Genomic DNA, 16005 nt, shown 5'->3' with positions numbered 1-16005 from the left:
CAAACCTAGGTCAAATATTGACCTATGGTCAAAAGTAATATGCGCAATCGCGAGCTCTCGTCGAGAGCAATACGCTGTTTTTCCGCTAAGCTCTACGACGACGCGTTTCGAAACGGGAGAAGGGGTCGTACCCCCCCCCCCCCCCTCCCCCACACTGGAAAGGATGGCGATTGACCCAGGCCGGGGCGGCTGCCTTCCGTGCGGCGGCTGACCCAAGTTCACCAGACAGCAGCCGCCTGGATGGGATACTGTTCCGCAGCGCACTATCGGTACACTCTCTGATACACCAGACCTGTCCCGCTTCGGTCCCGGTATGAGCGCGGATTCTGCGCTCAATAGTACTATTGAGCGCAGAATCCGCGCTCATACCGGGACCGAAGCGGGACAGGTCTGGTGTATCAGAGAGTGTACCGATAGTGCGCTGCGGAACAGTATCCCATCCAGGCGGCTGCTGTCTGGTGAACTTGGGTCAGCCGCCGCACGGAAGGCAGCCGCCCGGGCCTCCCTCCCCCCGAGTGGGGGAGGGAGGCCGGGGAAGGGGAGCGATTCATGCAGTCGCAGCTCGCGCGGAGTTAGTGCGGCAGTGTGTACTGTGTATATTGGGATTATTTCTCCAGCAGATTTGGGTTTGCTTGAAGTCCACTGACCACGGTGGCTGTTTGCGGGGAGCGGGCCCGGGCGGTGTCAGCAGATAGCTGTTCCCCTACACAGGCAAGCCACAGACATGGTGAAACGGTGTATTACTGTAATATGGCCGACCAGCCGGGGAAAGACCCCTTTCTGTAGGAATGCGATTAAAGAGGCTTCTGTGTTTTAAGGTGTGCCGTTACGTAGTTTCGGAATTCGGATCGTCCTTAAATTCCTCGCCCTCTTTGCTCTCACCGCAACGTTTTATAGAAAAACTCGCCCTTAACCTTGCTCTTCCAGACCATGAGCACACTTTTTATTAACTATAAATGGAAGTTTGCCATGTTTCTCAAAAATGCTCATCTCACCTTAGTAAAAAAAAATCCGTTCCTATCAAATAAGTACCGGAAGCACAAATCTCACCGGAAGTCTGAGCCGAACTATAAGCGAAAATGCCACAACTTCCCTATGGCCACCGCCATTCTGTCTGAACTAGACTTTTTGTTTCTCCAAACTATATGGTAACATAACGTCAATGTGACATAACAATTCACATTTATTGGGCATGCGTCACGAATGCGTGCCCCTCGGTATTACCGTTATGAAAGTTGCCCGAATCGGTGCGCCCCGCTGGGGGGGGCAGAATCTGCCCCCCCTCCCGTTTTTCGCCAATAACTTCTATACGCGTTACGCCAGCGACATCAAACTTTCAGTACCTTATCATACATCAATTTGACACGCTCCCTGAAAATTTGAGCGAAATCCGTTGGAAAATTTTTGAGAAATTGACGTTTTAGTGACGTCATGTTCGCCATTTTCGCCTCAAAAACGGCAAAATTTCAAACGCCGCTAACATCTTCATTTTTAAAGGAATCAAGACGTAACAAAAAAGGTTATACGAGATTTTACTTTGTCTATCAAATGGCTATCTCAGTTTTTTGAAAATTTTGGATTTTGGCCCAAATTTTTCCAAAAAACTGACTTTTTTGGGAAAATATTTATAAAATCCAAAATTTTGGGTTTATCGAAAAAACCGGAATTTATGTCAAAGAACTGGTCTATGTGCACCTACATACCAATTTTTAGAAGAATCGGTTCAAAAATGTGGGAGTTATTCAAAATTTTATGACGTCACGACACACAAAATTTTTGAAAAATGATTTTTTTTTGAAGTTCTAGACCTCGTACGGAAACAAAAATAGCACCATTCGATTCTCCGTGAAAAACTGCATCGGATAGACACCTTTTTAGGCCTTAACAACCAACTTCAAAATTTGACCTCACTTGACCTGACCTTGACCTGACCTCGACCTGAAATTCATCCAGAGGTGGTCCATATCACTTATTGAGTGTTCCTATTGAATTCCATGAGTAAAATGACCCATAAAACATGTGTCGCACATGCCCTTTTCTATATTTTGTTTTTGGTGACCTGACCTGACCTGACCTGACCTTGACCTTGACCTTTGAATGACATTGTGTGCAACGAATATTGTCTTGGTAGTCTAAGAACACGTTTTGGGCAATCAGTCTCAGTCCATTCTTCGGCAACTACGGTGCAAGGCCGATACTGTAGAAACTTGCATTTTGTACCCTTGACCTGACCTTGACCTGACCTCTGACCTACTTAAGCAAAAAAAAATTGGGCTCCTAAGATCCGCCTTGTTGAGAGCTTTCGATTGCCGTTTTCCCCGTCTTTCTACGACCATCGGTTCGGAAGTTAGACAGGGGGGGGCAGAATCTGCCCCCCCCCCCCAGCAGGGCGCGTATGGCTGAATAGCCCAGCGGGGCGCGGGTTAAGAACTTTGCAATTTAAAAATTTAACCCTCGCCCGTGGACGGCATTTCGCCATCCTTTCCAGTGTACGACCCCTTCTGCCGTTTCGAAACGCGTCGTCGTAGAGCTTAGCGGAAAAACAGCGTATTGCTCTCGACGAGAGCTCGCAATTGCGCATATTACTTTTGAACATAGGTCAATATTTGACCTAGGTTTGGCAGGTTAAAGATCAAAGTTCGGGAAAATCGGCATTTTTAACTTTGCGCGCCTGTAGCGTCGCCGCTATGGCAGATATCGTCATGGAATTTTCACCATCGTATTTCTGGATGAATTTGGTGCATTTTGGTGAATAGTTTGTCACATTTTACGCGATAGCTTCCGGGGCAGAGCGCCCGGAAGCCGGCGGGGTCGCGTTCGCGCCCCGGGTGGTCGAAAATGCCGTCTGACAGTTGGGGTCGGAAATGTGATCTAACCTGTCGGCGACTTCTCCTTGACCCTGAGACGCTCAATAAACCAAGTGCCCGAGCTTTATTTGGTCGTCAGATTCGAATTCAGGGCCAACAATTACCGCCGGAAAGTCAAACTTCAAGAGGTCACCAGAGGTCACTGACCTGAACTAGACCTGACCTGACCTTGACCCTACATAGGTTAATGGAGGGTGTGTCTTCCTTTTCATCTTTTGCACAACCGTTTTAGGAATCCTCAATGCAAAAGATGTCGAAGCCGGAACCGTAGTCGGTCGGAGTGAACAGTTTTATCAGTAGTCGGAGTCATTCAAAATTTGTCGAAGCCCTGGGTGCTGATAAAACTCTCGCTGTCAATGAATTGGAGTTGACTTATTCATTGTTAGAGGGAAATGACTGCAATAGAGGAATGACTGCATGCTAGTAGCACCTACGTCTAAAAACGAAGCTTAACAGTTTTTCAAATAATAAAACAAGACATGCCAGGAGCGTCAGCTATATATTTCTTCAACATTCAGCTCCTAGCTCGCACTAATAGTTCAGACGTTTCAAGCCCCCTGAATATCACATCACGAAAAAACAGGCATCAGCCTTGTCACTGAGTCACATATCTTGCACACTAATCACATGTAGGTAATATAAGTAAAATTTATAAACAAAACACTGTTCTACATAAGATGACAAACAGAACGGTTTAGTAGGAGGTGTGGCCGCCCGCTGCCTCGGAGCACTGCTCCAGCCGCTGCCTCATCGAGGCCACCAGGCTCCGGAAGTAGCCGGGGCGGCGGCGGAGCTCCTCCCAGTTCGCCAAGACGGCGGCCCAGAGCTCGTTCTGGTTGAGCTGCCGGGCCGGCTGGCGCAGCTCCTCCACCAGCTCATGAACCATTAGAGACCACACATTTTCGATAGGGTTCAGGTCTGGGCTCATTGAGGGCCAGGGGATGGCACGAACCTGCGAACAAAATCATGTTTGTTACTCACTGTAACGTGATATAGGTTGACACATCGGTCATGACTATGAAGCTGTATGGTGCAACGAATAACACCTGTTGGAAAGTGTTTGATCATTACTGAGCAAATTTTGTAAGGCATCTTAAGAACTTTTTAAATAATTGTTTAAGTATCTCAATAAGTTTATAACAGGCGGGGACGAGGCGACCAGGCGCAAAGCGGCCTCCCGCACATAGCCGTAGGCCTCGCCTCCTCTAATTGGGATGCATTGCTGTTGGGGTGAAAAATGAATAAACAGATAAATAAATAAACAGCATCTCAAATTTTTTTAATAATGCCATCAGGTCACCGGTCACCTAGCTAAACCATACCACAACTTAATGCCGCCCCACACTGGACCTCGCATGCGGGTTTTGAGTTTGCGGGCATAATTACGAGCGAGCGAGCGCAGCGAGCGAAGCGAAGTCTTTTCAATATAACGGAAAAATCTCAGTATGAGCGGCCCGGCCCGGCCCGGCCTGTAACGCTTTTGAGAGGCTTATATCTCAGCAACCGCTGGACCGATTGGCCTGCGGTCTTTTTTGCTGGGTAGCCCCATCCCTTCTACCCCGTAATTGACTACTTTTGATACATCTCAGTGACCGTCGTGGCACGTGCCACGTGAATAGTCAGGGGTGTTCAAGTTGTTTTGCAAAAGCAGTGATTTTGAGAGGCTCATATCTCAGCAGCCGCTTGGGCGATTGTCTTGCGGTAATTTTTGTAGGGTAGCTGCATCCCTTCTACCAAAGGTCGGATACTCTTGATCTATGTGAGTGAATCCCACTACACGTGCAAAATACAAAGAGAAGAGGTGCCACATTTGTTCCCATTTCAATAACTCGGTAATTACTGGGGCGATTTCGCTGAAACTTGGCATACAGGTAGGCACCCACCAGGCAATGCATTCCCATGTGTTGCGGTTAGGGTGATACTGCACGTGCGCACGTGCAGGGGGCGCTCCCAGATCTCGAGAACGGCTGGGCCGATTACGCTCAAATTTGGTACACGGTTGGGGACCGGTTAGTAGGGTGCCGTGCAGAAGTCAGTTTGGACCCTGTTTGCACGTGCGCACGTGCAGAATGCCGCTTCCAGATCTCAGGAACGGCTGGGCCGATTGCGTTCAAATTTGGCACACGGCTAGCGACCGGTTAGAAGGGTGCTTTGCACAAGCCCGTTGGAAGTACCCTCTCGCCCTTCCGCACGTGCAGGGCTCACTATCTCTCTCGCTCGTTGTTCGCCCAAAAGGCGTTTTACTGGTACTAACTCATAGAGTAATTAGACCGTACCCTCATGGTCACTTCATGAATACTGTGAAGCCGGTACACCTTCAGAAAGCTACCTACATATAGTCGCAACACCAGCATGAACGAACCAAAATTCGACTCCAACGAAAAACCCGCAAACTTCGTAGAGCTTGCAGACCTCGCAGCGAGGAAAATCGAAAGTTGACTCAAAATCAACTTTTGGAATGCGATGCAAGGTAGCTCTGAAGCTAAAAACATGCAGACTCGCTTGTTAGATAGTAGTGTGGGTCGCTCAGCTGGATATTATTATTTGATTTTGAAGAAACCCGAAAACCCAAAAACTCGCAACCCGCATGCGAGGTCCAGTGTGGGGCAGCCTTTAGAGTTAGTGTAGTGTCGTCCTGCCGTCCTCGTCCGCCACTCACAGTCACGTCTTCTCACATAGACGATGGTATTGAACTCAAAGAGACATAACAAAAGATATGCAGGACAGCGCGCTCCGCGCCTCTCAGCCCCCGGCCGGCGACTCCCGCCCGGCCGCCCGGCCGCCGCCCAGCCGCCCAGCCGCCCAGCTGGCCAGTCTGCCCCTGTGGCATGCTGTGCCGCCGCGAGCGCCCCACCGGGCGGGCGGCCCAGACACTACATCTTTCCCCCCTACACAAAGGTACACCTACGGACACCAACGCACAGGTGCACGAACACGTCTCCTAGATCGCGTGCGGTGCCCATCACTCTGAGCACCCTCGAACCCGGAGCCGCTCGTCTCACTGGCCGGCGAGCGCGTCGCCGCCGCTGTGTCCACCGCGGGTGTCGCAGATGGTGAGCCCGGCACGTCGGGCTGACGATCCGGCCGCCGCTCTGGAGTCTGTGCCGCCGCCGTGGCCTCAGCCGGAGGCTCGTCGACCGGCTCCGGCGGGGAGCGGACGACGGGAAGATCCGAGAGCTGCGGCTGCTCGGCGTCTCCCAGTCCGGTCGGAGGCGACCCAGTCCAGCGAATCAGCCTCTCGGCGTGGACCAGTGCTCCACTGTCCAGCCGGTACGCCGATGGTCCAACCAGCTCAGCGATCCTGTGAGGAGCAGAAAAACGGTCTCTACCTTTCCTGGGCACAGGCATGACACGGTACCTCACCCAATCACCGACACTGAATGACGGTTTGACAGATCGGTTCCTCCTGTCCCAGTACGCTTTCTGCCGCCTCTGCCGTTTAGCGACACGGTCCCTGGTACGGGCACTGTCGGCCGCTACCTTACCCGGAGGGTGCGTGGGTGCATGCAGCATCGTCCGGAGTTGACGACCATGCAGCATCTCCGACGGACTCAGGCCGGTGGTTGCATGAGGCGTCGAACGGTACGTCCACAGGAACTGGCGCACCGCCTGTGACCAGTCCTGCTTCTCTTTGGACGCCGTCTGCAGCGCGGACTTCACCACTCTGTTCATGCGCTCCACCGCTCCAGCGCCTCTGGGGTGGTACGGCGTTACCCGTACATGCTGAACGCCGACCCTCCGCAGGTAAGCCGTGAATTCTGCGGACACAAAAGCCGTACCGTTATCAGAGACCACCTGTAACGGGTACCCCTCCCTGGAAGCAACCACCTCCAGGAAGTCGATCGCCGCCTCCGTCGACGGGCTCGAGCAGAAGCCGACCTCTGGCCACTTGGAGAAGTAGTCCACCAGAACGATGGCGAACCGCTGCCGCTGTCCTCCGCCTTCCATCGGCCCGATGAAGTCGATCCCGACCTTCTCCCACGGTCCTTCGGGCAGCGGTACAGGGTGCAGCGGAGCGTTCCTCGGAGTAGCCGTCTTGTCGGAAGATGCACAAACCTCGCACGCTCTGACCATCTCTTCCACCGCTGCATCCAGTCCAGGCCACCAGAAGTGCTGCCTGATCCGCTGCTTCGTCCGGACTATTCCTTGATGTCCCTCGTGTGCTGCTGCTAACAGACGCTGTCGGAGGCTGGTCGGCACCAGCAGACGCTCTCCCCTGACCAGGACATCGTCTACGGCTCCGAGCTCCTCCTTGAAGCGGTAGAACGGCCTGAGAGCTGCCGGGCAGTCTCGGTACCGCCTCGGCCACGGACGAGGGATCTGCTCTGCCAGCTGCTGCAGCTGAGGGTCAGACCGTGATGCCAACACCAACTCCTCCCTCGTCACCGCCTGTAGATGAGCTTCAACTGCTGCCACGGTGATGCTCTCGTCATCAGCTGCCTCCGTCACAGGTGCTGGCAGACGCGACAGTGCGTCAGCAGTGTTTTCGCAGCCGCCGGTGGCGTCCTGGCCTTCCGGCTCACTCAGGTGTACGTCAGCTTCTTGCTGCTGCTGAACTGGTGCTGCTACCTCCACCAGCCGAATTCTGTGAACCTCTGTGATGCGGGGAAACGAACATCCTTCATGTTCATCTGACTGATCAGCTACAGCACAAACCGTACTGCCATGCACTACTGAGATCTGGAGCAGCTTCTGCAAGTCACGGCCCAGCAGTGCTACCGATCCCTCCACAACGTACAGCGAGGCGGGCACAGACAGACCACGTGACTCAACATCACACTTCAGCATGCCAGCAACAGGCAACTCGGCACCCCCATAGGACTCAAGTCTGACTGGCGCTGGCTGTAGAGGTAAGTTACCAAACTGAGCCTGATACTGCTCCAACGGCAAAATGGAGACACCTGACCCACTGTCCACCATGAATTTCAGCCACTTGCCTGCTACCTTCAGCTGGATGTACGGACGAGTGTCTTCAGTTGGAGACGTCACTGCAACCGACAGCACTTGGACGCTGGCGACGGGCTTCTCTCCAGCAGTCTTCTCCCCCTTCTTCGGGCAGCATCGCCAGAAGTGGCCAACCTGGTGACAGTCGTGACATACGGCGACACGTGCAGGACACCGCTCATCTGTACTCCAATGACCCACACGTCCACAAGCAAAACAGGTACCAGCCCGCCCTCCAGAGGGGCTTACCTTCCGTCTGGAAAGTGGAGTCATACTGCGCGTGCCGTGAGCGTACCGCTTGGTGGCCGTTGCTGCAACGCTGACCGGTGCCTGCTCCCGCTCTGCAACTGCAGCCTGCAGGCGTCCCACCGCCTGCTGTCGCTCCAGCGCCTGGTCCTCTGCAAGGGCAATAACCTCCAACCGAGGCAGAGTCAGATCATCCTCCCTGCAGAGACGTTCACGCAGACGAGCAGACGAGCACCCCTCTAGGAACTGGTCCCTGATCATTTCGTCTTCAAGGGCCCCAAACGCACACCTCTGGCTACGTTCTCTCAAGTTCGCCAAAAAGGTACGAACAGTGGTTTGGCCCTGGGTGCATTTGCGAAACAAAACTCTCTCGGTGATCACATCTGACTTTTTCTCAAACAAACGACTCAATACGTGAACAGTGGCATCGACCAGTGACATTGTAGCCGCACGCCCCTCAAACTTTGGCTCAACACCGCCCTGACTTGGGACCCCTGTTGGGCACTCCGCCCTGAACAGCCTCCTGGCTTCCTGTCCCACACAATGGAGAAGCAGTGCCTGACGCCTCTGCTCTCCCCAGTCAGTCCATCCAATGGCAATGGCATACACTTCAAAATCTGATAGCCAAGCAGACCATGACGTTAGCGGCTTGCCCGGGGTGGCTAACAAGGGAGCTGGCGGACGTATCCCCTCCATCTTAGCCGACTGCACTGTACCTTAAAGCTGGGAGAGTCGCAAATCCTTGTCGCCAAAATTGTGTAGTGTCGTCCTGCCGTCCTCGTCCGCCACTCACAGTCACGTCTTCTCACATAGACGATGGTATTGAACTCAAAGAGACATAACAAAAGATATGCAGGACAGCGCGCTCCGCGCCTCTCAGCCCCCGGCCGGCGACTCCCGCCCGGCCGCCCGGCCGCCGCCCAGCCGCCCAGCCGCCCAGCTGGCCAGTCTGCCCCTGTGGCATGCTGTGCCGCCGCGAGCGCCCCACCGGGCGGGCGGCCCAGACACTACAGTTAGCAGCCATGATAGGTTTATGATGCCACTTACTGAGTCTGCGTGGTCTTCGGACCACTGCTTGACTGCCCTCGCTGTGTGGTTGTCTTTCATTAGAGTCCAGGGTCGCTCCTCGTCGGGGCGCATTTCCTCCACGGAGGGCAAAAACAACCTGCCGGAGTAGTAAAGACATATTTAACAACAATGAAAAAATGCACATGTTCACAAGGGCATACAGTCAACTCAATTAGTGACAACTTAACCAACGTGGTTTGTGACAATAGAGCCAATGCATTTAGCACACTGGTTGAGTTGTCACTGGTTGTCACTGGTTGTCAATGGTTGAAATGTCGCTGGTTGAGTTGTCACTGGTTGAGTTGTTACTAGTTGAGTTGTCAATGGTTGAGTTGTCACTGGTTTAGTTGTCACTGGTTCAGTTGTCACTGGTTCAGATGTCACTGGTTGAGTTGTCGCTGATTGAAATGTCACTGGTTGAGTAGTTGTCACTGGTTTGACCTGCTTGAAATGTCACTGGTGGAATTGACATGGAACCGTTTGCAAGAGTGCGGGGAAGACGGCGTGCTGGGCAAAAACGATATCTACCTGGACATGACTTGTGCAAACGAACGTTTACTGGCAATTGACCTGTAACACAAAGACCATAAAACGTTATCTTAGGTTTTGTCTCTTAGACACCCAGAGGGCAGGAAACCGCCAACCATTGTTCAGTTGGTTCGATTTTTTATGTGCTCTGATTTTGTCTCACAAACTTTACAAGCATTCAACATGAACATAAAATGTTTGAGCTGTGGCTCTTGCGACATTAAGCGAGATCCGAAGAAAAATTACTCGCTATTATTATCAATCCTATCTTGAAGTAAATAGTTTGACACTTTTCTAACTTGAAAGTGTTTGAAAAAGACCTGTGGTCGAAATAAATATTACATTCTGTCAAGTAAAGCATACATTTGTACAGCATTAGTTTTGGTAATTATCGAGGAAAAAAGGTCATGTTTTTACATTTTCTACTACTTATAAACATGTTCCTCGTAGGAGCACTAACCTCATTAAATAGTTTGACACGTTTAATCAATTAGACATGCTGTTTATTCGACATATTATCATTATATGCTGGCCCGATTAGTCATTATGGGCCGATATTATCATTATGCTGGCCTGATTAGTCATCTTGATACTACACGCTCGTCTTGACCTAGAAATGCAGAGACAACAGCAACAAATAATAAAAGAAAAGTACGAACCTCCACCATGCGCCTGTCTTCCTCCTCCGTCGTCTTCCGTTTTCTTCCACACTTATCATAGCGCGCTTTCAAACCCCTTTCTCCTTCCTGCTCATAACGGTGTTTCCACCGTCTGGCAGTAGTTAGAGCTACACCGAGAATCTCTGCCGCCTGCTTGACAGAGTGACCTTGATCGAAAAGCAAGATGAGCCTGCCCTTGTCAAGATCACTGAGGTGTGCCATCACGCTCACGTTGACGTCTAGCCGCACACACTCCACGCGGGCTGCGGCCGCATACTGCGGCTCTCCTTCCCCGGCTTTCCGCCCCACTCGGAACAGAAACAGCCAGGTCATGTCATTCCGTGACCCTCAAAGGATACTGTGCCGCACCACACTAATCGGTACACTCTCTGACACACCAGGCCTGCCCCGCCGTGGCCCAGCCCCGGTCCCGGTATGAGCGCGGATTCTGCGCTCAATAGTACTTTAGTGTTCCAAGGTGACGGCCAACGGATAGTGTCTGAACACTGGTATTGACAGTGAGGATTTATGTGGTGACTAGCGAGGGTTGATTAGGTGACATTTAATGCCGGTAGCAATCCATTGCAGTAGCAAGAAGGTGTTTCGTCGATACAGAGGTAATGTTACAACTTAAGTAACCTACATATGATATTAAAGCAGTAAATTACAACAATGTCATTTTGTGTAATTATGTATTATTTTTCAGCGGTTTCATAAGTCTCTTGATAGGCATAGCTTTCATCCATTCTATGCCAATCTCTGTCCGCACACGCATGCTGCTGAATGTCATTTTCTTTCCAAAGCAAATGGGAGAATGGCGTGACGACTGCAAGGGAACAGTCGTAATTCATAGTACACATGCATACTGGTATCATGATTCAACGAATTTGCAACACCAGTTCGCCGTAGTGCGCAATGTCCCAAGAACATTATAAAGCATTTTTAAACATTAGATGATTCATACCATCTGCATCTGCAATTTAAAACCCTCGCCGGCCGAGGGGGGGGGGGGGGGCGGGTGCCGCCCCCCATAGGGTTTTTTCGCGATAGCTCCGAACACGCTGGCGATAGAGAGCTGAAACTTGGCATACCTGATCTTTGATCCAAGCCGGATCTTTTGACACCAACCGCATTTTTGGGTCAGGTCAGGTCACTGACCTATGACGTCATAAGTGAACCTCTGCACGGTCTTCAGATGTCGCAACTTCGCAACGCCCTCACTGCCAGAGGAGATGTCACAGGGAAATGAAACTTGCAGGATCTAGTATCCATTATGAGTCCCACAACTTGTATATCTCGGATTTTTCCTAAAGGTCATATGAGGTCAGGTCATTTTCGTGACCTCACCATTATAAGTCAATGGGGAAAAATGAAAACTGCTATTCTGGCGCCGGGAACGATCTCCAACTATATCAAGCACACAGAATCGTGATTTGATGCACTCCTTGCAAGGTTAGATGCGTCACTTTTGCAATGTTGACCTTGCGTGACGTCATCTATGACGTCATCAAGGTCATATTAGTTTTTCGTCAATAACTCTTGATCAAATTGAGCTAGCGAGTCGGGAAAGCCACCAATGGACTCAGGAAGGCCTGCCGAATCGAATGATATGCGACATGACCTCTTTCGACCAACTTCGTGACCTGGGGGTGCTGACCTGACCTTGACCTGAGGTCAACACCCCAAGTTGACCTGACCCGGACAAAAAGTATATCATTCGACGCGCCTGAGCAAGGCGAACACGATGCTGCCAAAATCGGCGCTCTGCGGCCGTTTTTTGCGAAGTTATTCACCAAAAACTGAACCGTACCTTGGGGCACTTGACCTGACCTCAGAGGTCACCGGTTGACCTAGGACCTTAAAATCGGGTACCAACCTCTGCGTCTCGTAACGGCGCACACGCTCGTTTTTTCCGCGACGCGCTAGCTCCACCAGGGGCGAAACGGCGAGGGGGGGTCGTACCCGCCCCCCCCCCCCTCGGCCGGCGCGTATGTAGAAAACGAATAGGTCCGGCGAGGGTTAACGTACGACCACTTCATAGCCGTCATCCGTCATCAAGCGTCTCTTGTTTGCGGTCACGGCTTTAATTCGTACACTTTGAGTGCCGTAAGACCCAGTTGTCATTAAAAAGTTGTTAAGCTCGACGTCGGTTGCGGCCTGGCTGGTGATTGAATCGGACGAGACCTTGCTCCGTCAGCGTGTTTCACCAGCAACGGGCCAGTCCGGCCGGGGCAGTTTTTATCGGTGCCGGGAGAGCTGGTGTTCCAGGTCTGGTCTGCAGAGCTCTTTCCATTGGTCCGGCGCCAGAGGCCAGCTTTGGCCGAGCCTTGGGCTCACTGCTGCCTAACGTTCATAACTGACACAATACTATGTCCAACTACATACTTAGGAAAGCGTCTTGATTTGACATTGTCACTTAAAGTCTGGTGTCATTTTCTTGTTCCTTGCCGAATGCCTCTCAATGTTGGTCCATAGTAAATAGATACATATGTCCACGGTAAGCGTGGCTACTGCCTAACAACTCAGAGCTGCCCTGCCGATGCCTGTCGGTCGCCATTGGTCTACGGCACATGTAAGGGATAATGTGGGCAACGCTTTGACTGCTCGTCTTCACAAGACTAAATCGTATCGTTTACCAGCGCACCTCATGCTGCTTCTGCGTACAGTCCTTAGTCCTTACTTCATGTTGGCTTTTCCTAGTGCAGGCCTACATTCATGTTGGCCTCCCCGATTGCGGTCCTAGCTCACACTGGGCCTTACTCATGTTGGCCGCTCTCGGAACGGTTTTAACTCACGTTGGTCTCTCCGAGTGTGGCTGTAACTCACACTGGTCTCGTAGAGACTCTACGGGCGTGGTCCTAACTTATGTTAGCTTCTCTGAGTGTGGCTATAACTCACGTCGGTCTCTCCGAGTGCAGGCCTAACTCACACTTGGGTACTCGTTTTTAAAGGGACCCTCCCACCTTCAAAAAAGTTAATGAATGGGCATGAAAGTGATGTCGCTCGGTTCAGAAAGAGCAAAAACGAATATCTACCAAATTTCATCGAAAAATATTCACCGGTTTTCAAGATATTAGACTTTTACTTTTGTTTACTTTTTGGGATCTCCGCTGTTCCTAGCGACTTTATTTGAAAGTGCGGCATTTGTTGCGCGCAAAGCAGCATATACCACCGCGTGCTACAAAACGTTTTAGTCAAACATTTAACGGACGTTCGAAAGCCTGATGACGTCATCAGATTCCCGTAATGGTTAAGAGATAGGGACCACGCTGGTCCCACCCTGCAAGTAAAGGGAAGAAATTTCTTGAACACCATAAAGCTGCGGGGGTTGCGACCAGGATAAATGGTGGTTTCTGAGCCTGGCCGCAAACTTGGCTATCTCAACTCAAAACTAATGTTAAGGTGGGAGGGTCCCTTTAACTCCAACTCACGCTGACCCCTTCCAGTGTGCCTATAACTCACGTTGGTCTATCCGGGTGTGGCTATAACTCACGTTGGTCTCTCCGGGATGGTTATAACTCACGTTAGTCTCTCTGAGTGTGGTTCTAACTCATGTTGACCTCTCAGAGTTTGGCTATAACTCACGTTGGTCTCTCCGACTGAGGTCCTCTCCTCACTGGTGGCGGCTGGCTCCGGCTCGTGGAGACCGTTGGTGAGCGGCGGCAGGTCGCCCAGCATCCTCAACTGGCCAGTTAGCGAACCGTCATCCAGCAGCATTTACAGCCGATCCGACAGCAGGCCCGTCCCACCCGGACGGAGCTCTGAAAAAAAATCAGGACAACGATGTGTCAGTGATCAGTGTTTTATCCTCCCTTTCAACCTCTGATCATGTAAGCACGAGGCTCTATTCTGATTCTTGTGGGGGTATGATTTTGTATACTATGTTGTACTGTATACTGTGTATACTAGATCAAAGCAGTTAAACAGTACGCATGAGTTTACATCGTCATGGAGCTAGTTTGAGTAGACATTGATCCTTCAGGTTTTGGAATTGGAACCAAGTTCGTCGTTAAAGTTATCACTAACTCTGGCCGACGCGTCACATTACAGTGCCACTTCTTGACGAAAACATATGGCCTTTGTTTGGGAATAGCAGATCAGCATGCGGCGTTTGCAAGCGGAGTGGATGGCTGAGACACGGACTGCTTTGATATATGATAGCGATGAATAATCATAATGGTGTAAAATCACGCCAGTCAAAGCCGAATTATACGAGCATGACTGCATCAAATTACCATATACAATACATCGTTACGGACAGCCCTTCCATGTGGGTTCTTTGGTGTGTTTGTCGACGATTGCTGAACAAATGTGTACTGCCCTAAGCCTCATTCGATATCTATGTTTTGTCCTTGTAAAGCATTGCCACTGGTGCTGTAACTATCTTTGCCATTTCATTTGTATTATGAATTTGAACAACAGTAAAGGTTCTCGTTTTGATCTGCAACGGTCAATAAAGCCGCCTAGGGCTCTAGAAGAAGTCTGTTGTTTGAAAGGTCACCTTAATCGGCCAAGTGAGGCGAAATGTCACAGTGTAACAAAATTAATCCACTGTCGGAGAATTCCGTCGAGTAACGCCTCCGCCAGTTCACGAGGATCGGAGCAGCTAGCGATTGGTGGAGGCTCTTTATGAGCGATTGAGTGTGCACTTATCGTGCACTTCAACCGCGCCCTACCGGTGATCGCTGCGAAGTGCCAACTAGAGAGTCTGTTTTGTGCCTTGGAGCTCCGACTCTTCCTAGCTACCTGAAGACAAAAAGTTACGAACTATTGTGAACAATTCTCTTGTAAGCCGTTTGAAATTTATCCTCTTGGATCCTAGGTATGATTTATGAAGGGTTATTACTGATATAGCTAAGGACTATTGGGCGTAATATTTCTCGGTATCTTTATTTTTATTTGTTTTGTTCCTTAGTGATGGTATGTCCAATGCCCATTTGGGAATCCAGTTCACCTCATGTATTTATAACTTATGTTTTCCGTTGCTTGCCACCATATGCAAATGACTGCTTATTGATCGACTACACCAAATGTGTTTATTCAGAGCGTCCCAACGAAGTTTGCAAAGCGTAGTAGTGTGTCGCCGTCCGCGTCCAAGAACTGTTGAATGTGTCGGTCACTTATAGATTTTCGAACATGCCAGTAACGGTTCTCTATTGCCCTGGATCGTGATGAAGCATCACATAAGCCACATACTGTCACAGCTGTATGGTTAGTGCTTAGGGAGCGGCCAGCCTGATGTGCCTCGCTGGCCGCCTGGCCTCAAAACGGAGCCGCTTTGAGCAGTGTCAATGGTGTGACGACGGTGATCAATAGGTCATCAGTGCTGAACGGCTGATGGCCGGGGAGGGGTAACAAATAGGGGACCGGCTGCGTGGGTGGGGTAAGCGATGGGGGCACGTGGCCTAGGGGCGGGGTAAGAGGGACACGGGGCGTGGATTGGGAGGTTAGCGGTAAATGTGCAGGGTAAGGGTAGGAATGGTATAACTGGGTATAACCAAGCAGTGGGTGAAACAATGCAAAACTGGTTAATCAACCAAGTCAGGGGACACAGAGCCGTGAGGGTGAAATTACCAGCAGCTTATCTGGTTTTGATTGATGAACAGAGTAAAACTTATTGAAGAGGAAGAGAGAGTTTAATTAAAAAGCGAGTCACGTGGAGCTCTGTGGATATGGGATACCCGGCGTGAGGG

At 50.8% G+C, this 16005-nt stretch overlaps 2 protein-coding genes across 2 annotated transcripts in view; both read right to left on the bottom strand.

Annotated features, from left to right (window-relative positions):
- LOC122374908 overlaps positions 1-16005 on the bottom strand; it is a 28243-nt gene that overhangs the window by 11196 nt on the left and 1042 nt on the right. Inside the window, exon 2 of the mRNA XM_043353963.1 lies at positions 13898-14073. Within this exon, the coding sequence (XP_043209898.1) occupies positions 13898-14029 (132 nt within the window). The 5' untranslated portion in view covers positions 14030-14073. The remainder of the gene's footprint in view (positions 1-13897; positions 14074-16005) is intronic.
- LOC122374907 (uncharacterized protein K02A2.6-like) lies at positions 5505-7107 on the bottom strand. The gene is made up of 2 exons (XM_043353962.1): positions 6353-7107; positions 5505-6168 (listed from the first exon to the last, which is right to left on the bottom strand). Exons 1-2 carry the CDS (start codon positions 6939-6941, stop codon positions 6098-6100), a joined length of 660 nt encoding a protein of 219 aa, XP_043209897.1. The 5' UTR covers positions 6942-7107; the 3' UTR covers positions 5505-6097.

The sequence above is a fragment of the Amphibalanus amphitrite genome, unplaced genomic scaffold, assembly GCF_019059575.1.
Source record: "Amphibalanus amphitrite isolate SeventyFive unplaced genomic scaffold, NRLGWU_Aamphi_draft 001736F_arrow, whole genome shotgun sequence".
Taxonomy (NCBI): Eukaryota; Metazoa; Arthropoda; class Thecostraca; order Balanomorpha; family Balanidae; genus Amphibalanus; species Amphibalanus amphitrite.
The sequence above is the reverse complement of the archived record's forward strand: the minus strand, read 5'-3'. Positions and strand labels throughout refer to the sequence as shown.